At 35.0% G+C, this 22109-nt stretch overlaps 2 protein-coding genes across 2 annotated transcripts; both read right to left on the bottom strand.

Moving 5' to 3' along the window:
• Positions 1–26: 26 nt before the first annotated feature.
• LOC114409909 (lysine-specific demethylase REF6-like) lies at positions 27–10235 on the bottom strand. The gene is made up of 7 exons (XM_028373572.1): positions 9262–10235; positions 7654–7732; positions 6547–6614; positions 6252–6402; positions 5280–5953; positions 3523–4149; positions 27–2699 (listed from the first exon to the last, which is right to left on the bottom strand). Exons 1-7 carry the CDS (start codon positions 10085–10087, stop codon positions 349–351), a joined length of 4776 nt encoding a protein of 1591 aa, XP_028229373.1. The 5' UTR covers positions 10088–10235; the 3' UTR covers positions 27–348.
• A 3399-nt stretch (positions 10236–13634) lies between these two features.
• On the bottom strand, positions 13635–20841 carry LOC114409908 (DNA-(apurinic or apyrimidinic site) lyase-like). The gene is made up of 9 exons (XM_028373571.1): positions 20504–20841; positions 20201–20293; positions 17257–17401; positions 16578–16779; positions 15982–16060; positions 15569–15630; positions 14721–14807; positions 14318–14421; positions 13635–14118 (listed from the first exon to the last, which is right to left on the bottom strand). The coding sequence occupies exons 1-9, from the start codon at positions 20717–20719 to the stop codon at positions 14039–14041; spliced, it is 1068 nt and encodes a 355-aa protein (XP_028229372.1). The 5' UTR covers positions 20720–20841; the 3' UTR covers positions 13635–14038.
• Positions 20842–22109: the final 1268 nt, after the last annotated feature.

The following is a 22109-nucleotide window of genomic DNA, read 5'->3' as shown; positions in this document are numbered from 1 at the left end:
CATTTTAGTCTTCTATAAAAAGCAGATAGAATGGGGATTTGGGGAATTGCATTGCAATAAAATAATCACGATCCACGAGACAAACTTTGGAACAACATTTGCAATTTTGCATGTGATATGAACTGGATTAGAATCGTGTTTCTAGATCCAGGCAATTGCTTTAATTGTAATAAACAAATGGGTTGAAGACCCGAAAGGCAAACAGAATTAACAGTTAACTACAAATGCTAATTGCAGGGACATCCTAAACTGTTACTAAACCCTAGTCCTAGCCGGGTCAATTGAGCAATGGATTCATAAATACATAAAAAGTCATGTTAAATAACAATTAAACATCTATTCCACTTGCTATTGACAATTCTTCTTTGCTGAATGACCAGTCTTTCGCTTATGACGACTGAAATCAGAAACAAATCTGAATGTTTGTCCACAATCTGGCTCAGCACATACATAAGGTCGTGCACCAGTGTGGACTCGAATGTGCTCTGTACGAGCCCATGCCCACTTGAAAGTCATCTTGCATCCCTTCCAAGGGCACTTCAAGGGGCGCTCATCCTCATGAACTCGACGATGCTGCACCAGATACTTGTGTGAAAAAAACTTCTTCCCACACCCTTTTACAGGGCAGATGTTTCTCTTATGATGCATCAGCTCCTGTTTTGACCCCAAACTCATAGTGCACCCATCAATATCACACTGATATTCTGCTTCCCCATCCTGCATTCTGGCATCGCCAACCGAAACCTTTGCAGCTGCAGCATTCTTCACCTTCATCCTTTTTGTTTGCTTGTCTTTCAATTTTCCCTCAGATTCCTGAGCTTTTGTGGCTCTCTTCCTAAGGCGTGTGCTAGGTCCACCTTCTTCCTCCTCTTCCATATCTAAACTAAATTCCTGGGTGTTATTAGATTGCTTATTCCGCAAATGAGAAGGCTGTTTTATTTGCTGAGGAGCCTTTGATTTCACAAGCATCCGAGATCCCTGTTTTATGGGCCGAGATGCCTGCTTTTTCGCTTGGAAGGAATTAGCTTGTTTCATCTGTTGAAGTGTCTTTGGTTTAGCTTGTTTACTTCGAAGTGTTCTCCTCAGCGGCTGATTATCTTCCATTTCATCATCTGAATTCATATCATCTTCTTCCATGCATTTAGCTTGCTTCCTTTTGGGAGTTCTATGCAGCAGATGAGAATTATTCTCAGCTAAGTCATCCATGACTTCTTTATCAGTGTGTTTGTTTTGCCTGCTCTTAGGAAATCTTCTATGCTGCTTCAGAAAATGGTCCTCCAAGTGGTCATCAGATATTTCATTTTTAACCTCTCTATCAATGCCTTTGTTTTGCCTTTTCCTAGAGAAACTTGTTTGCTGCTTCTGACAACGATCCTCCAATTGGTCATCAGGCATGCCATCTTCCCCTGCTACACATTTGGCATGTCTTCCTCTAGAATTCTTTCTCTGATATCTACGATAATGGCCCTCCAATTGGTCATCTGATGCAATATCCTCTTCATTGAGGTATTTGGCTTGCCTGCTTTTAGGATTCTTCCGTTGCTGCTTCTTCTTTTTATGCTCTAGTTGGTCATCAGATATTATATCTTTTCCAGTAAGGTATTTGCCCTGCCTGCTTTTAGGAATTCTCCTTTGCCGCTTTTGCAAAGGACTCTCCATTTGGTCATCAGAAATTATATCTTCTTGACTTATGTTTTTGGCATGCTTGGCTCTGGAATTCTTCCTAAGCAATTGAAGAGAACCAACATCCAAAGAATCCTCTGAAATTGCAACTCTCTCTGTATCTTCAACTTTCTTGCTGCTAAGTTCTTCCCTCTGCTGCCAGTCAGAATCACAGTCCACTGTATCGTTTGAAACATCATTGTCAATAAATTTGTCTTTTTCAACAATAGCATTCCTCCTATGATGCATGTGATCATCATCATCAAGAGAATCATCAGAAACTGCATCACTTTCAGAGCAGTTTGCTTGCTTGCTTATAGATTTCCGATGATATGGGGGACAATAATCCCCTTTCAAAGCAGCATGGTCTCTTTCAACACACCTAGCTTTCTTATTTCTAAGAATCCTCCTTGGCTGTGAGTTGTGTTTACCTTCAGTGGAATTATCTGCAACTACATTTTTCTTAGCATAACTTCCTTTCTTGGGTCGTCCATTCTCAGCTGTCATTTTCCTTTTCTTACCTGATTTTCTGCTAGTAGTTTCACTTTTGAGGGTAATTTCTGATCTCTCAAATTTCTCATCAGGTAATATCCACCCAAGTAAGAGTTTCTCATCCTCAACATCTTCGGAGTCTCTTTTTGCTAAAAGGGGATGGACCTGATTGGACATCCAAACTTTGCCACACCATTTCCCAGCAACAACCTTTTTCTGCCTGTTGACCCTTCTTTGGTATACCTTTGGTTCTACAGGTGAGCTTGCTGGAGAGCTACAACCAAATGAATAGTATATAACAGAATTGTAAGGCATCTGCTTACTATAAAGAGGAGAGCGGCTAAGATTTGCACTATAAAAGAGATTGATTCCCAGCTTTACAGCCCAGTCACCATTCCCAGGAATAGCTTCCTCATTGTCCAGAGCCGACTGGATCCTCTCCTCATCCTCCGTGGAAGCGTGCCTGTATGCAATTTTCTTCCACATGTAATCAATCCCCAGATCTTCTGCCACCATTTTTGCTTCAGCCTCTATCTTGGGATAGTCTATGGAAATGTGTAAAATAAACAATGAGTGATTTGCAAAGGGGGAAATTGGTAACATACAATTTTTTCAATCAGTAACAATGAGGTTAATGAGTAATCACAATCCCATGCAAGATGCAGAAAATGAAGATAAAGTTAATTAGTAAAAATGAGGTAATATACACCCACTATTGTTGATCCATGACAACTATAGAAAAAATAGTTCAAATCAGAAATAGACATCTTTCTAGATATCCTGGCTTGCGAATGAATATTGTTATAACTAATCATAGATGGACAAACATAACCCTTCTATGACAAACATATAGCTCCTCTATGACTTCAAAAACAAGCGAACATAAAAAACAATAAAAGGAAACAAAAGTCAGATCCATGATTATTTATATTATAAGATTTAAATTTGATTCACAAATAATGTAAAAAAATACAATATCAGTGAATTGCATGCCACCTATTTAAGAAAATAGGCAAAAGCTTTTGCTAGAAGTGAAAATCAATGGCTGCTTCACTGATTTGGTATCTTATTTACAAATAGCGTAAAAGGCTTCATACTGACATTAGAATAAAATTCAAACTCTTGGGGAGGAAAAAAAATTAATTTTCTTACTTTGCAACATAAACTGACATAATTCCCATCACAAGACTCATGGTTTTATAACCATGGTTCCCTTGTTTCTTAACCAGTTTAAACTCTGAATCTATTAAGTTGTCATTCTCAAAGAACAAGAGTTGCAAATACTGAAATTGAATTGTTTTGCTAGTAATTGGGCATGAGATAAACAATTGAGCATAAAATGAATAATTACTCAATCAACCCACAAACCTGGATGACAAAGGAGCAATATGTGGGCTCCACCTATTGGGCGAAGTTGCTGTTCTGCTTCTGCAGCATGCTCTAGACAAAAAACATGCATTCTGGATGAGTCTTCATCAGCTTGTAGCACCATCGAAGTATTTTTATTATCAAAGGCAACCATAGACTTGTTAGACAATGACCTGTCAGCATTATGAGCTTGTTGGGAACAATTAGAGGTGGAATTAGGCACTGTCCTTGTATTTTCAAATGTAACCCCTGATGTGATATTATAATCCTGTTTCTTTAAAGAGTGGTCTAAAGACTGATGACTCAAATTACACTCAAATCTACGATGCACATCCTCACAACTGGCACTCGTTGAAGGAAAATCATCTCCTTTGTCAAGTGCAGTCATGGGACTAGCATAGGAATCTTGAGTATGAGAAAGTAAACATTCCGAAGCAGAGTTTATCACATTTGATTCGTGACTCTCATCTGCAATCTGATCTTCCTCAGAGTCAGATGAATTTCCATATGCTGAAGCCAATAATGCAAGAGCTGTATTGCCATTTTCACTTTCAGTATTTAAAGCCTCCCGAGAAGATTGAACAGAAACATCATGTATACCATCTTGGACATTTTTTTTCATCCATCCTGCATGACAGAACAAAAAGGCTCAGTACTTTAAAGTTTACCTAAATCCTAGCCAAGAAGACTAAAACAACAAAATTATGACAAACTTTTGAGGGATAAAGCAAAGGAGAAATAAAAGGATTTGGCTGTTTAGATACCTAAGTTGTGCTTCCATATGCACAACATAAAAGCTTCGTATAGGGCACTACTCACTAGTGCATGTTCCTGTTTTCCTATTATCCCTCAACTAAAAACTTATCATAATGAGATTTACTATTGTGCAACTAAAGACAAGTTTATGGCACCGCTGGCAGGACAACTCAAAGCTTCTTCAACTATAACACAAGACAAGACACTCTAGTCTTCGGGCATTCAGGATTTGAATATTACAAATAAAAACAATTTAACCATTTCCCTGGTATACTAAAGTAAGTACTACAGGATGTAAACCAGCATTCTGGACATGGCTCACAAATCTGGACAAAGATTTCAAACTTCACTTTAACCAATGGTCAACTCACATCAGAGAGGGATTTATGTATTAGTTTTCAATAGCTCACAGTAGGAGCTGTAGCAGTTCTTAGATATTTTGTAGCCATACTATGGTTCCTCTTCAAACTACATTAGTTTTATTTTGGAACCATGAGTATGGACCTAACTTTTGTATTTTTAGTACCTCTGGTACTTCTATCAATATATATCTATTTTTGCTGATAAAAAAAAAAAAAACAATACAAAAAGTACAATAAGAGAAAACTAAAACAGAATATGTATAAATAAGTACACTAAAGCTCAGACAGCCATTAGTTAATTTATATAAAATCAATATTTTACAAAAGGATAGATTTAGAAAGAAAAAAGATTGCCCTAGTCCATGCCAATGTAGAGACAGATCATAACCTACAGGCACAACATTTGTGATTCGTCTCTACTGTAGGAAATTGTCATGATAGGGTGACCATGCAACTCAGCTCTTACATAGAAAAAGACACTGACCAAATAAATAGACATGTTTCCTGATGAGCACAAGACAGGCCCGGAAAATACCTAGGATGTGAGGTCATTATTGATAAGATCTGAAAAAACAAAATATTTTTGATAGAATATGAAACAAAGTATGAAAGACTGGATATAGAACTTATAAAACCTGCCTGTATACATGTTTGGCTCAGCAATAGTTGCTTCTTCAAGGGCAATAGTAAATTTATTGCTAGATACTCCAGAGCCAACAACCCAATCATTAAAGAAGCTGCAATCAGCTGACATAAGATATCTAGCTGCTGGTTCTCTAGGCTGTACAATAGCAACACAGGAAAAGCATAGTATTCCACATGTTACACATGAAAACAGTCTCTGATCTGATAACGAATCTCCTTGACCAGTTTCTCTATCATTGTCTCTTTGAAGTGGATTAGAACTTGAAGCCCTTATGTTACCATTTACATCAAAAGAGGAAATCCTGTTCCTTTCAAACAATGTAGTAAAGTTGTCTTTCACAGAATAGAAACTTTTTTCTTGCTTGATTCCTTGACTCCTGCTGAATACCACATCATCTGAAACAAAACCTTTAGAGGAATGCATTCCCTCAGAATTTCTTACATTGATGGATTGTTGGAATCCAACACGTAATTTTGGGCAAACAAAAATGTCAACTGAGCTATGAGGAAGAAGTACTACATCTGATCCTTTCCCAAGTATATGAAGCAGATCATTGTTTTGTAACACATCTTGGACAAATAGTTCTTTAATTACAGTTTCTCCTTCACCCTTCTTCTTATCTTTAAGACGAGAACTACGAGGTTCAGCACTGATGCTCGCAGGAATACTGTATGAAGAAAATAGAGGATATTTTTCAGGGTGTATATTTAAGAACAGATTATATGGTCATCAGAATCATTGTATTACATGAACACACATTTATATCTAGAACCAGAATGATTCATCCACACTTTTTTAAATTGGAGAATACAAACGCAACATGAAACTCCATTAAGTCTAATAATGTATCATTAATAAGTGAATCAATCTACTAACAAAAAGGAAACAAAAAACAATTCTAGTTAGATGTCAAAAGCAAATTCTTATAGCCAATTATAAGAAGCAAAAATAGAAAAAAGACAAACCTAGAACATAAAGCTAAGGCAAGGTCATAAAGTAACTGGAAATGTGAAACCATGGGAGGATAATTTAATGAAGCCCTCCGAATAGCAGCATCTTTAGCAAACCTCAACCACTCCGGTGTTGCAATGTTTGCTGCCTCTCCGCAATTAAAACCTACACAGGATACATCCAACACATTAGAAACATTCAACTATTGGCCGGAAACAGTAACAAAGTATTGCTACCACCACCACCAATCCCCCCCCCAACAAAAAATGAACCTATGAGTTAGCATTCTTAGACTTTTAGGTATCTTACCATGACTAAACCCTGAGTGATAGGCTCTGGGAAACGTCACCACAAATTCCCCAGCATTTTGTACTAACCTGATTCCAAGAAATTGAAAGTTAAAAGATGCACATAAACCATCATACAGGGTCATTGAAAAAGAAAATAACATCTAATAATTGCAATGAATATTACTAACATCCATTCAATTGTTTTTTTTTAAAAAAAAAAAGTATTTGAGAGGGTAACAACAACTAGGGAGAGCATATGATATTATTTTAAGCAGGAAAGAAAAACAGGGGGAACCAAGCATGAAGCAAGACTTTCCTGTCTCTCAAATTATCAGAAATGAGAACTCCCCTGTAAACAATCCTATGCCCTATGCCTAGAGGAAAAGACCCCTTAAAGATGAGGGCATTTCAGTCTACACCACACAACTAAATACCACCACACCATTAAGGTTTCCTTGTTTCTACCAAAACATTCAAAATCAGCCATCAATAACTGCTTCCAAGCTCCAAGTGAAGGAGCACTCAATATTCATTTTGTACAGTAATGATTTCAAAAGGAAATAGCCACTCAACAGCGAAAAAATAGAAAAAAATTATTCGAAATGGAAATGGATGATGTAATGACAAAATCCAATTGATAACAGTACAAACAAACAAAGGAAAAGTTAGTGTTGTGCCCACGCATACATTTCCAGTAAGGTTGTATTTAAAATTGTAACTGAGCTTCAACAGCTTTAAAGTTCAAATTGATTTGTATGGGTAGGACAAAATCAAGCAGTAATTCCCAAGTAAATAGCAGTATAGCACCACTTATAGGCCACTGCAAAACTGATGGTGTAGTATTAACATTTGAGATTTAAACTACCATACCCCAATGCCCGAAGGCTCCTCACTAAGCGAAGGTATTGGGAGGGGTCATTGTATGCAGCCATACCCTTGCATATGCAAAGAGGCTGTTTCTGTATTCAAGACCTTTCTGGATTCAAACCCATGACCAACCAGTCACCAAGGCACAAATTTACTGTTGTGCCAAGGCTTGCCCTCAATTAACATTTGAGATTAATCAGAGAATATGCCAAAAAAGAACATCACAACAATATAATATTACTTTAAAAAATATTAGTACCTGCAGCATGGAACACCTGCACTAATAAATACTTCAGGTGACATCACTGTGGTTTTCTCACCAAGAGTAGCAAAAGTAACTGTTGAAAGGAAACATGACCCGTGTAAGTTTGTAACAAGTGGATCCATACATAAACACTAAAATCAAGTATCATCCTCTTAACATATGTAAATCACTGTTATTTCCCAGTTGTCCCAGATGGGACCAACCAATATCTATCATTCCTCATTAATTGAAAAATAAAACATGATATAGCAAAGGTGAAAGAAATAAAGAAGATAAAATAATAAACAACGTACATTCCCTACACAAAACAAGAAATCTAGAAAGATGAAGGCTATGTCAAGGAGATGTGTTGACAGACTGTAAGTGAAAGAAAGAGACAGCTGTGCCTACTCAAATTGGGGTAGATTTTTAAATTCCAAATGGGAACATTGCGTTAAAATGTTGTTCAATCATTAGACGCATTCATTTCCCCCTAAAGCAATGAGTTGGCATCCTAAAATCAACTATGTAATGTCATCTGTCACTGTTACAATCAGAACTTCACCCGCTTTTAACTGGCTGAGATTAAAACAGAGGACTAGAACTTAAATAATAAACTCCTAGGGTTTCATTAGTGAATCTTGTTTTCAACAATCATGCCTTGATCTGAAAGTCATGATTGTGAGAGCAGGACACAATACAAGCACACATTCTTCAATTTATGGGTAAAAATGCACATCATACAGAAAATGAACAAAACAAACTATATGGCCCATTTACTAGTAAAAGAGTGAGAGATTACGTGAACATATGGTAACAGTTCCCATGATCATGGATATATTATATCTCTCCATCTTGCTGACAACATCACGAAGCAGGACATTCTATACCAGAGCCAGGACTAAATGATTTTCCAAACAAATTTTTCCCTCAAGAATGGATTCCAAACAACACTTTGAGGTGTGTTTATTTTATGATGAAAACTGAAACAAACTTCCCAGTGCATGTTTTGGCCATTGTTCCCTTTTGACCAAACTGCATTTGTCCATTGTTTTGGCCAATAACACAATTTTACAAGTTTAGACCCGTTTGGATAAACTTCACAATAAACAATTATAGGAGAAGAAAATAAGAAGGTAAAATGAATTAAGCTATTCCTATATATGCACAAGTTAATTTATAGAAGCGCTCTCATTTGACTTCTCCAAAAGTTAATTTTAAATTGGAAAAAGTTTCATTCATTTTACCTTCTTACTCATTTCTCCTACAAGTGCCTATCCAGAAGTGCATCCAAACAGAGGTCAAAAACCACACAAGATACAATGGTATACAAATTTGCTCTGTAATCCTCCGTAATGCCAACAGCAGTTCATATCAATCACCAAATAAACTAACAGAACCTAACCTCAGAAACTTCACATAGGAGAAGCAGCAAAGAACTTAAACGCACAACACAACAGGACAACATCATCACTAGCAGTCAACTAAACCTTCCAATCCCAAAGTCAACATTTCGGAAACACAAAGCAAATGCATGCCAAGGCAGAACTCAACAGCAAGTTCAACAATGCAGGGGAAAAAAAGAGGCAAACACAGAGGAACACAACAAGCATGCTATCTCACCGAGCGGGTTGATCTCTCCGCCGTAGCCGTGAACCCTAACGACTTCCTCGAAAGCGACGGCGGCGTCGCGGGGGACGCCGTACCAGGTCTTGCCGGCGCCCATGTGGAGGTAATTCAAGCTGTGCAAGTCGTGGTCCTCGACGTGCCACGCGAACCAGCTGAAGAGCATGGCAACATAGACCATAGGGGAAGTAACGCCCGGAATCTCCTCTTTCATGAACTGTAAGAGCGAACCTTTGGCCCTCGAAACCGCTCTCATGTTCCACGGAGTATCCGCCAGTGTGCTGGGATCCCCTGCGTGCCGGCATTTCGGGGAAAACGCCGAGCCAGGCATGTCATTAGCGTATTCCACGGAGAAGGGTTTGTCCAGCGTGGCCTTCCAGAACAGGGTCTCCGTCTCCAGCGGGCCCAGGCCCGAGCCGGAGCCGGAGCCCTTCTTGGAGTGGCGTTTGAGGTATGTCTTCTCGAAGGACTTGGCTTTGGACTCGAACTCGCTGAAGGTGTAGCGATCGCCGCTCTGCCAGACGGGACGCTGGACGGGCCTGGGCCTGCGGGGGCAGAACCCGATCTGCTGCTGGCGCGTGGTGAATGTGGAGCCGGCTTCCGCGAGTGAGCGGTTGAGGTTGGCGATTGCGGTTTTCCTGGAAGAAGGTGGGAAGGGAGGGATGATTTTGCAGATTCCGTACTTTGAAGCTTCCTTCTCGATCTTGAATATGTACCCGATTGGATCCTGGAACTCGGCCGCGCTCGGCCTGTACTCCGGCGCCACCGGCATCGATTTCAGCCATGACAAAACCTCGCCGTTTCCCTCACAAACTCCCACCATTACTCTTTATTTTCTCTGCCTCTCATTGAACACCTTGTTTTCTTTAATGTCTCTTCCCCTGTTTTTTCCAGAGAAAATAGTGAGTGAGTGAGTGAATATAACAAATTTGGGGGCAGAGGTATGAAGCAGAGCAGGGGTTAGTAGAATTAACAAGTAGAGTAAGTAGTAAACATGTGAGTGTTGTGTGAGCTGGGGGGGTGGTTTAACGGAAACGCCATTGGGTTTTGGTGTTATTTACCTAAACTGCCATTTTCTCTTTCTTCGTTGATTTAATTCATCGTTTTTGGCGTTTTTCTGTTTGTGGATAAATAAATTTACGAAAAACAATGAATTGGTGGGCTACTTTTGCAGATGTGCCCTTTTCTGCCGCTTGCTGGTTTTTTGGTTATTCTACTTTTACCCCCACAAAGGTTTAATATTTTCGGATTGGGTTCGGTCGTGATGTCACGGTTGATGATGGGTCTCTTGCGTCTCAAGCGGAGTCAAAGACGATGATGACACGTCAGATGTTAAAGTGGGACACGTTTCTTAATGTGATTGGTGATTTGTGGAGCATAAGATAACTGAATTCTGAATTTGGTCTTTTGGATGAAAAAATCATGCAAATTATCCATCGTCCATGTATAATACAATATCAAACCAGGGTCAGCAACACTATTATGAGTCTGTATAATTATAGTTATTGATCTCTTTGTTTTGATTTGATTGCTAGACTCGATTAATCACTTTCCTTTATGGTAAAAATCAATGGCAAAAACTTTGAGTTAAGACATGATAACAACGTTATAGCTGAGTTACAAGTCAAACATTTAAGTCCCTTCAATCGTTCCTGTTTCACTTTTGTTTTTTAATTTGCAGGTACTAGGCTCTTCCTTTTTTAATGGTGAGTGAGAGAGAATTTGACATGGAAAGTGGGTCCAATTTAAGGTACGTAATAGTTAATTTTAACTTACTTTTTCATTTAGAATAAATAATTATTTTTGTCATGTAAAGAATTTACAAAAAATTATCAATATCTTACATATTTAAAAACGATAAAAATGATTATTTTTTTTAATTTATTTAATATTGATTGATTCTATCGTAGATGGAATGATATTTAAGGTTTTGATACAGGTATTTAGAAATATAATTAATTTATTAAATTTTAAAAAATATATTATGTAATTTTTTAATCTCTTTAATTAATGATTTATTTATTCTTTTTATATTTATTCTCATTAAGCATTCCCTCTTAAATTCATATATAAGCAAAAAAGTAATTTTATATGTTGAATTTAAATATAAATAAATATAACTATTTTTCCTATATAATATTATCATTCTTAAAATATTCTTTATTTAATTTTAATTTTATTTTTAATAACTTTTTTTTTATTTATGATATCAAGTTTCAATAAATAATATTTAAAAAATAATCTTATTTTACTTAAGACTAGTAAAATTAAATAATATTAATTAACTTTATTAATTAGTGTGATTTTAATTATTTTTACTTATACATGAGTTTAGGGGGAATACCGATTAAAAATAATCTTGAAAAAATATATTTAATGTCATATTGATTTTATAAAATCACATGTACTTTAAAATATATTTTTTTTAAAAACCATTATATAATTGAGAACGAGAGGAACAGTATATTTAAGTTTTGAATGGGAGGATGATATTTTTTACGGAACATTTATTTCATTTTTATTTTCTTCAATAAAGATTTCCTAAGTACTGCTGAGCTAGGGGTATATTTTCTCCTGTACCCTAACAAGATCTTTTTAAAAATAAAAAGTAACATTATCCGTACACATTGATGTATATGGATCCTAGACTTCGTAGCCATCTCACGTACACCATGATTTTATTTTTTTTCTTAGGATAACAAAGGTGATTTTTATTTTATTTTATTTTGCGTGGCTAAAATCTGTTTAAATAGAATCGTGTTCCTTTTTGTCGGAAGCTTGAACGTAGGACTCTTTTCATTTTATAAAGTACCTATATTATTCTCTACCATTTGCTCTCACATGCAACAGTTTTAAACGGGAATTATCTTGCTTTGTCCGTTTTCTTTTATTGGGGCTGAATCATTTTGATGGTTTGTTAACAAGGAAATCCCTCACTCAAAAAAATAATGTTGCGAAATGTATATTGTATATTGCAAGTTGCAAGAATCATGCAAGTTAGTACTTTATATTTTTTTTTCTTGTGAACGCAAACGGAAAAGAAAAACATTTATTGATGCACTTTAAAGAAAGCACATCTCTTTGCTAGTGGTCCAACATCTATTAGAGATTTTAATGGTGTAACCACTATAAATTGTTTAAGTCAGTTATTTATAGTTTTTTTTTATGAATATCACCATGAACATAATTTTTTTTATATTAATATATATACTTTACAATTTATCAACTTCCAATGATATAACTCACCATGTGAAACACGGCACCTTGAAAAAAGTGTTATAGCATGTTTTTCATAAAAATTTGCAATCCCAAAATTACACCTTATCTTAAAAGTTCTTTCTAGTTTAAATAATTTATCTTCTATTGTAAAAAAAATTAAAATCTGAACAAATGCCTATTAGAGTAAGGTTCGATTTTATTTATCTAGTCTAACAATCATTCTAAAACTATTCTGTTATACTTCTATTTTTTTTTAAAAAAATCAATTATGTTCCTCTATTTAAAAAAGAATTCATACTTTTTTGTATGTACACCAAGACCTTCCTCCAACTGAAAACAAATCTCTTTCTTTACATAAGCATTACCAAAGTAATTTGTCTCTTCCTAACAATTTATGCCTCACTAATACAAAATTAACTCGGCATAATTTTAAAAAAGCTGACTTATGAATCTTTATAATCAATTTGATTATAATTTTGCATACACAAACGTCTCATTAAACATTATTCAAAAGTTAGATTGATGAAATAACATTCTATATAGAAGCAACTCATATCAAGATCTCATACTTTATATTGAGAGAAAGAGAGCTCTCCCTACAAAATAAAAATGTTTGACAACTCATTTCAAGTCTTGTAAATAGAATTTCTCACTTTTTACCAGGATTAAATCATAATTTTTATTTTTTTAAGGATTAAATTATCACTGATTTACATATTTAGTGACCAAAATGATTATTTATTAAAAAAAAACTAGTTATTTTCACTGTTTTCTCTACAAATATTTGAAAACAGGAAAATGATTGAAAACAAAAGAGTTAATTTCATAACTTCTACAAAGTTGTATGTTTAAGAGTTAATTTTTTGTTGGTTAGTAGTGCATTTCTTTGCGGGTTTAATTTTTCTACTCTCCATCAATGCATTTTTATAAATTTGGCTTAAATATTTGCTCAATCCCTATAATATAAGTTTCATTTATTTATTTTGGTCCCTATAAAATTTGGTTTTTTTAATTTTGATTCCTTGTAATTTTGTTTATTCGATTTGACAGACAAATCTAACACCTATATTTATAAGGACTAAAAAATTGTTTAAGCAAAAATAAATATAGATGATTTATTGTAATAGGACCCATTTAAAAATCCAAAAAAGTGAAAGAAAGAAAGATTTCTGGGATGAAAATTGCCTAAACCCACATGATTTTGGTTTAAAAACATGGAGGAAATAGAAAGCGACAAGTGACATAAAAGAATTTGCTCGGCATCAAGCGAGTTATAATTTTGTAGGCTGCCCCCACACATCATTTTAATTTCGATATGACAACCGAATTGATGAGCCCAACTACTTTGTTTTCTTCTAATGCTATCTAGAGTGGCCACCATTTGCTGCAATGGTACCATAGTATTGTTAGTGTTGGATGTAACTTGTAAGTACACACCCAGTTCGTGCCAGAGAAACATGGTGAAAAATAACTTTTCATTAAGGAAACATTCAGCATCCAGAGTCCAGACAATAGAGAAAAAATTATGACCGTGGCTTTGTAACATAAACACTTCTTATATTGGATCCTCATTTTGAGAGTTAGAACTAGGAGAGAGCTCCAAGGTAACTGGACAATGATCACTTCCATAGAAACCTGTGGAGACAAGAACAAGGTCATGCTTGTTACAATATGAAGTTTACGAGTTAGCAATAGCACCAATTACCACAAGCTGCAATTTGGTTTCAGATAGGTTATAGGATGAGTTAGCAATAAGACCATATTTATGTCATGAGTTTCACATTTTCTTGAATAAGCAATTTAATAGGAGTATATCAATCGCATGAGTAGAGACCTTCTAACTCTATCCCATGTCCACGCATTTCACATGCAGCAATCCTTTCTTTTAGCTTCTCTGAAACTAAAAAGTAGTCTATTCTCATTCGTTTTCCACGATACCTTCAAAGAAAACACTTGTAAGAACTAACAGGCCAAAGATGTAAATTAGATTAGACAATTAGTATAGCTTAAATAGTAAAAAAAAAAAAAAATCCTTATATTTGTTTACATCACACATTTTAACAGCTATTACAGAGGACGCCTTTACAGTTTACAGGGGTAAAAGAAAAAAAGTGAAAAAGAAAAATGGTTCAGAGAAAAGACCAAAAATATGTGTAAATTATTCGAGTACATTGCCTCAACATAATAGTTAATCAACATTAACATTGAGAATCAATTCCTACAGTTTAATTTCTTACCTTCCCACTGGGTTTCCAGACCATGAGAAACCTCGCTCCATGTCCTTATCTTCATGCAGAAATCTGTAGGCATCCACCAGCTTCCCCCTGGAGCATGCTCCATACTATCAGCTAATTGAGACTTTAAATACATAAATAAATAATAAGTAACTAAAAAATAAATGGTAAAAGGAGGTTATAAGGAGTTACTACAACCAGAAACAAGTCAGATGTGGTGCAAGACATTTTTCTTATCAATTTAGTAGGCCTTGACTTGGGTTGCAATACTCAGGAAATACAGACATCATATACTTATTCAAAACTTCAGGAGAATATTATCTGAAGAATAAATGCAAGGTCCAACTTCCTAGTCTTCCAATACTTGATGTAGTTACCCTTCTTTTTTGTTTATTTTTCTTTGATTGATGCCATTTAATTTTAAGTTAAAACTAAAAAGATCTTACTGCAATGGATTCAATTTTTAACAATGGGTGGCTAAAACACAGATAAGAAAAAATAATACAAAGATTGAAATCTAACCTGTTCTCAATAGTCACTTTTTCTATGAAAATTGACTAAAAATAAGGTATTACTATTACTAGAGATACAAAATCACTTCCTAAACCTTAACAAATAAAGGCAGAACAGGCATTATATGGATCCTGACAATCGATCTTGCTATGAAGTCAGATAGACTGCAAGAAGCTAACTTTCCAAATTACAGTTTCGGATGGAATGAAAGAGAAAATATTGGGAAATATGAATTACTAACCAATCCAAGCATAGCAACAACTTCAGGGTAGGTTTTGCCATGCTGATGTTATATGTAACAAAAACCAATTAACAAAAAGAATAATGAGATCACTCACTCTCTTAAAATGGTACCAAACCGTTTTCTTTCAGACAAGGTAAACCCAGGCTGCCCACAGTCCTGCATAAAGCCAAATGTTAGGAGATATAAAACCATTATTGGACCTCTCCTAATAGCTTAAGTTTTTAGGAGAGTTTGGTTCAAGACAAGGTATCAAAGCTTCTAATGATTTTGATTCTTGTTGCACCCATTCTTTATAATTAAATTAAATTCCAGCACAAGGTCAAGTGAGCCTATGCGTTGACCACACTTAAAGCCTATAGAGGTCTTGCATGGCAACAAATTAATTTTAAAAATATAAAATCATTCCTGGTCTCCACCTAATAGCTTAATCTTTAAGGAGATAAATCTACTGAAATTAAAAGGAATGAATCTATTTTAAAGGGAACTTCAAGAGAAAAGTGCTTAGACCTCTTTATTTGGAGGAATATAACCATTGAGTTTTGCCACACTGAAAAAGTCTGGATGACTCACATCGATCTCTTCATGGCTGCACACAATGAATATGTATATAGAGCTCCTTCTTAGAAAGTGTAGATGTAATAGTAGACACAGTCACACAGCTATAATAACATGGAGCTTGATCAAAACTCAGAAAGATTCATGCAACATCCAAAACAATCCTCTGGTCTGAGATACTAAAATCAGAAAGAAGCCAAAGCATGACAGCTATAGAAAAATTATGCTTCTGGGTTAGGTAAAACTACATCTAAAAGTTAATCAGAAGTAAAGTGCAGCTTCAATGAATTAGTTTCATATGATGCATATAGTTACATAAAATTAAAAATAAAACATAAATCTTTGCAGTTCTCTCAAACTGTAGGAATTTTGTTTTGTTCATCACATGGCTTGTAATAAAACCAGATGAAATCATGAAACCAACAAATGAGCTTGACTCATAACCAGAACTTAATGACAAAAGAATGCAAGAGATAAAGTATGTTACCAAACAAAGGAGACAGAACTAATGATATCCCCAAACCCAAAGAAAAATGGAGATTAGCCACCTGACATTCAGATCCCCACACCATATTAAAGGCTTGTCTGAACTTTGTGTAACAAATTCCAGTATCCTTTTGTCCCATTTTCTTCTCCTTTGAAATGAGTTTGCCTCCTCTTTCCATCCATTATTTGGTACATATGTATTCAATAAACGAAGTGTTTCAAATTCAACTAGGATTACTCGACCATCTGGTTCATGCTTTGAAGCTAACAACAAAAGCAAGAATAAGAATCCATCAGCAGCAAACAAAACATGGAACAAAATCCCATGCACATATGTCAAAAACTTATTTTAGATAAATCCTCTATTTTGAATGTTAGTGGTCATATGGCCACTTAAAAAAAGTCACGCGCATTATCTTGACCATTCAAATATGATCTTATGGTCTATGTTTATTATTCTTATTTGTCACAATAACTAAGAGTTCTCACGTGATATGCTACACACACACACACACATAATAAGTTCATGTAATTCTTTTAAAGAGCACATTCAAATCATGGCAGGATTATAAATTACCAACATTTTATGTTGATATTGTTCAGCAAGATAATAATAACACCAACATTAATATCTGACATTTGAATGCTGAATATATATATATATATATATATATATATATATATGCAAAAGAAATGTTTAATGCCATAAACACAATAGGAAAAGTCTGCAAAGCTGGATACCTAATTTATCAAGATTGAAAACAACACTTTTTGGCTTGAAGCATTTTTTCACCAGTAGTGCTGTCCCTGCATACTTTGAATCTGCAAGAGACCACCAAACGTGATAGTTCCCAAAAGGTGGAGCAGAAAGTGCACGTGTCAAAATCTGCATAAGTTAAACAAATGTGTCAAAATAATAGAAAGTAATATGATGATTATATCAATTGAACATAACAGTATCGTTTTGTTCATGTTTTGGTGCATAAGTAATGTTAATACATGTTAGAGATGTCATAAAGCCATTAATGAGCCTCCGCCCAATAGCTAAAACAGCTTAAATATGTTTTTAGTTCATGTAAATATGGCTAAATTTGGTTTTAAATCCTCCAAAAAAAAAAGGAAAACTGAAACCATATTTATCCATGTTTTCAAGACTTAAAACCTGTTTTACCCTAACTTGAAGTTTTAGGGCAGTTGACCATTGACATAGTATTAAACCTTCTATGATTAAATGGCCAAGTGATTGATCTGTGCCAACCTTATCCACCCAAATAATAAAATGAATCTCAACACATAGTAAAAATGGGTCTATGCGTTGTCCACACTTCAAGCTAGGGGTGAGTGAAAAATCCACATGAACAAAATTGAACACTGTAAAATAATAGAATAGTTTAAATAGTTCAAGAACCAGAACTGATTTTTGTAAAAAGATTCAATAACTTGAAACGGTTTTCTATTTAATTCAGTCAACCTGTTTAAACTTGAACTTTAATATCACATCTTAATCCAAATTTTTGTGTTAGTTTCTTCTCAATTAAGTATGAATCCAAAAATCTCACATCGGAAAATACTCTCTACTTAATCTCTTTCTTTCTCACTTCATCATTTGAAGCTTGATGGCAATGGCCAACAATGTCAACTGTGGAATACAGGGAAGCAACAGATTTCTCATGCATTGTGTTAAGGCATTGCATTTGATTGAGTGAGATGGAAAATAATGAAGGGTTGAGAAATCTGTTGCTGAAGAGGCAGAGGGAAGAAAATACATTTTGTGGTTTTCTATCAGCAACAAGGAAAGCATGATTCAAGGATCACATTGGCTAGGGGTTTCAAAACCACCACATGGACACAGAATCCAAGCTGCTAACAGCAGAAAAGGAAGGCTTGGTATTTGGATTGTACAATCTAATCATACTGACTGGACAAGATCTGGCTCTGATCAAGAACAGCAAAACAGAACAAGACAAAGCTAGTGCATCTCAAAGCCATCCAGGTGTTCTTGAACCTTTCTTCAGTGCTGAATTTGAATGTTTTGGAGGCAATGAAGATGCCGAACATGGTTGAAATGGTGACTTTAATGGAGGGAGGGAGGTCTGAGATGAGTGTGCATTTCAACTGGTTATGAACTGGTTCAAGATCATAACCACTAAACAGTTTGGTGCAGGTTTTGCAAAATACAATAGATTCAGATTGGGTTGGTCATTTTTCATTTCAGGAATCAGGATCAGTTTGGTTCTATTCAGTTTTGAAGAAAAACCAAACCATGACCAATGTTACTTCTTGAAGGGCCGGCCCTTACACGAGGGGATGCGTTAGAGATGTAATAAATCCATTCATGAATCTTCACCTAGCACTTAAATTTTGAGGAAATTGATCAATGAAAAAACATACAATTAAAGATTTTGGAACACCACTTCTGACTAAACTAATTCAAAGAACTTCAAGTGTTACATTAAAGTTATCAAACTATATCCTTTTATTCAAGAGCTTCATGAGTTCATAATTTCATGTGAACTGTCAGGTAAACTAATCATATGTTGTAAGAGAGCTTTCTTTCTCACTCTCACTTGCAGCGTTGCTGCCACTTGGTTAGTTCAGACAGTTGGAACCGTCAGGCTAGTTCACAGCTGCAATGGCCAGCTGCCACAGTTAGTTAGGATCTCAGTACTACTTCGTTCCATGTATCACACATGCCAATTGTAACATTCATTTCTCAGTTATCAGTCAAATCAGTTCTTTCTTTCTCCATCCCCACCCCAGTCCACTTTCCAGTATCCACACATTCCATTTATAATTATTAGCAAAGAAGATGATATAATGATTGCTATTAGGAATCATCTTCCATCAATGTTTGATTTCAAACAATAAATGTTTTTCATAATTTTACTTGGTGTTCTCAATGGTAACCCTCGTGTGACTTAAAACAGCATCTGTGCTGAGAGAATCTCCAGATAATGCTAGTTTCGTGGATCATACCTGAAGATGATCAAGCTTATCCCAAAACCACTTCAAGAATACTTATGATCTGCATGACCCATCAATCTCCTGAAATTTATCCAATCTAATTGATTGGATCACCCATGCCAGGGCACAATCCTGCTCAACCTGGTATCTCATTCAAAGCATGGAGAGAAGGTACACTCCACCCCCCCCCCCCCCCCCGAAAAAAAAAAACAAAAAAAAAGGTACCATCATTGACCTCTATAAATAGGAGTGACCTCACCCATATCTCCCAACTTTTAGCCTAAACACTCTAACCACATTTATTACGCACCAACTTGAGTACGGAGTGCCTTGCAAGTACCCATCTCCACCCCCAGCCAAGCTAGGTGCACTCCAGCAATGAGTCCAGTCCTAGTAGACAACCACTCAGGTTCAGTGCAGGAGCACTTCCTATATGGCTAGTTTCTCTTGATGTTCTCAAATGCTACTCTATCTCCACAGTCATATAAAATAACAGCCAGAGATATATACACCGGCGAAGAAAGGATATAGAATGCAGAGCAAATGCAACTTCCCTAGTGATGAAAGCCCGTTAGGATTCCCGAGAATTAAAAGAGTAAAAGTTGAGAAGCATCATTAGCACCCAACCCAATTCACATTTTTCTTTTATCAATCCATCTCATTTAATCAAGTCACATAATACATACATAGATTCACAATCAGTAACAGGACATAAAGGTACCTTCTTTTCTTCCCTGGCCGCGCTTGTATCGTCTTTTATTTCTCCCTGAATTTTAGACGCGCCCTTGGCACCAGCAGCAGGCATCCGCACTTCCTAATGAAGATTTCATGCCACAACAAATTTATTATCAGCATAAACATGTAATGTAATGTATCCAACAGGAAATGGAAGCTTAACAAAAAGTATCAAGGCTACTTTGCTTCAATTAAAATTAAAACTAATTCTATTTGTAAGATTCCATGATCTTCTAAATAAGTCCCACAAGTATGAAGAGATAGAAAATAAACAAAAAGGGGAAAGGACCTGTATGGCAATGAGATCAGGATCAAAAGTGGTGATGAGGTTGGTGAAGTCGGGCCAGTTGTTTTTGACTCGAAGGAGAAAGCTGTTGGCATTCCAAGTCATAAACTTCAACGGCTCCTTCTTCTCATTACTTTCTTCAGCCTCCGAATCATTCTCTCTTGGCTTCTTCACAGACCCATCTGAATCTTTCTCCACCACTTTGAAAAACCGTTTCATTTTTTCTTTTCTCTTTCCCCTTCGCTCTTCGCTCTTCACTCTTCACTCACTCTATTTGCCTCCACTGGTTTGATCCTTCCCCAAAACACTCATACTGTTGCCTTCTTCTCGCACTCACATCATACATTATTATAATTCAAAAATGCAAAAACTATTAAATTAATATACTGAATACCTTTTTTTTTCAATGATACGGTTATATTTGAATTTCCTTTTTTTGATAAGACTTATAATTGAAATTTCAGTCAGATTAAAAAAAATTAAAATTATAAAAAGATATTTTCCAGATTCAATAGTTTAATAAAAATAATGTGATATTTTTATCACAATAATTTTTCTTTTTAGCTTTGGAAAGTTATAATACACTGACCATACATTTAGCAGGTATGTAACTTAACCTTTCTTTATGTTTATGATTGGAGTGTGAAGTTTCAGGGATTTAGATTTTGCTAGGGTTGGTAACGAATCCAATTAACTCAAAAATAATTCAAGATTTGATTTGATAATTAATTTATTTAATTTGGTTAATAAACTAAGTAAATTGAATTAGTTAGAAATTGAATTTATTAAATTTTACAAGAGTTAGAATTTTCGTTAATAAACTAAATGTGGATAAAATTTTTTTTTTGCTGAACTTGAATTTTGTATAAGTTGGTTCGTCTAATTATATACGTATATTTGCATGGAGAGTTGTAAAGATACTCTTATCTCTTTTTTAGTTGGAGTATGTTAACAATCTAGGCATGTGTGGGTCTTTTTATCCTAAATTTTTGTGTGGATTACTAATATACAAAACAAGTATCTGTATGCAAGCAAATGTTGGTGGGTTTGTTAATATGCAAATACTTATTTTTTATATGAATGCATTAGTAAATTATAATTAGATATTATCTTAAAATATATGAATGGTGTAATTTATTATTCTCATACTAAAAAAACAAGTGTGTATACTAACAAATTCATATATAAAATAATCATAATTTTAAATTGAATCCTACTAACAAGTAAAATCGATTTATTCACAAATTTGAAACGATTGTTTGATGTGAGACCATATTAAAATTCGTGTATAATTAAAAAAAATAGAGATAGACACAAAATTATCATATAAAGTGGTTATGTAAAAATAACATGAGAGAATTTGTTCCTTGTTGTTGGTATAAAATTGGCATTTAGTGTGTAGGTATTGTAACTCACTATTAGAAAAGAATCTCATGTTAAATTTCTAGTTGTTGTTCGATTGATTTACTTTTCATGTGATTTTTATAAGTTTTATGATATTTTTTGTTCAAACATCCATTAGGTTTTATAGTTTTTTATGTATGTGAATATAATTTGACAATTACATAAAAAAAGGATTTCAAATCGTATCTTAAATTAAAAATAATCA

Source organism: Glycine soja, chromosome 4 (assembly GCF_004193775.1).
Source record: "Glycine soja cultivar W05 chromosome 4, ASM419377v2, whole genome shotgun sequence".
Lineage (NCBI taxonomy): Eukaryota > Viridiplantae > Streptophyta > Magnoliopsida > Fabales > Fabaceae > Glycine > Glycine soja.
The sequence above is the reverse complement of the archived record's forward strand: the minus strand, read 5'-3'. Positions and strand labels throughout refer to the sequence as shown.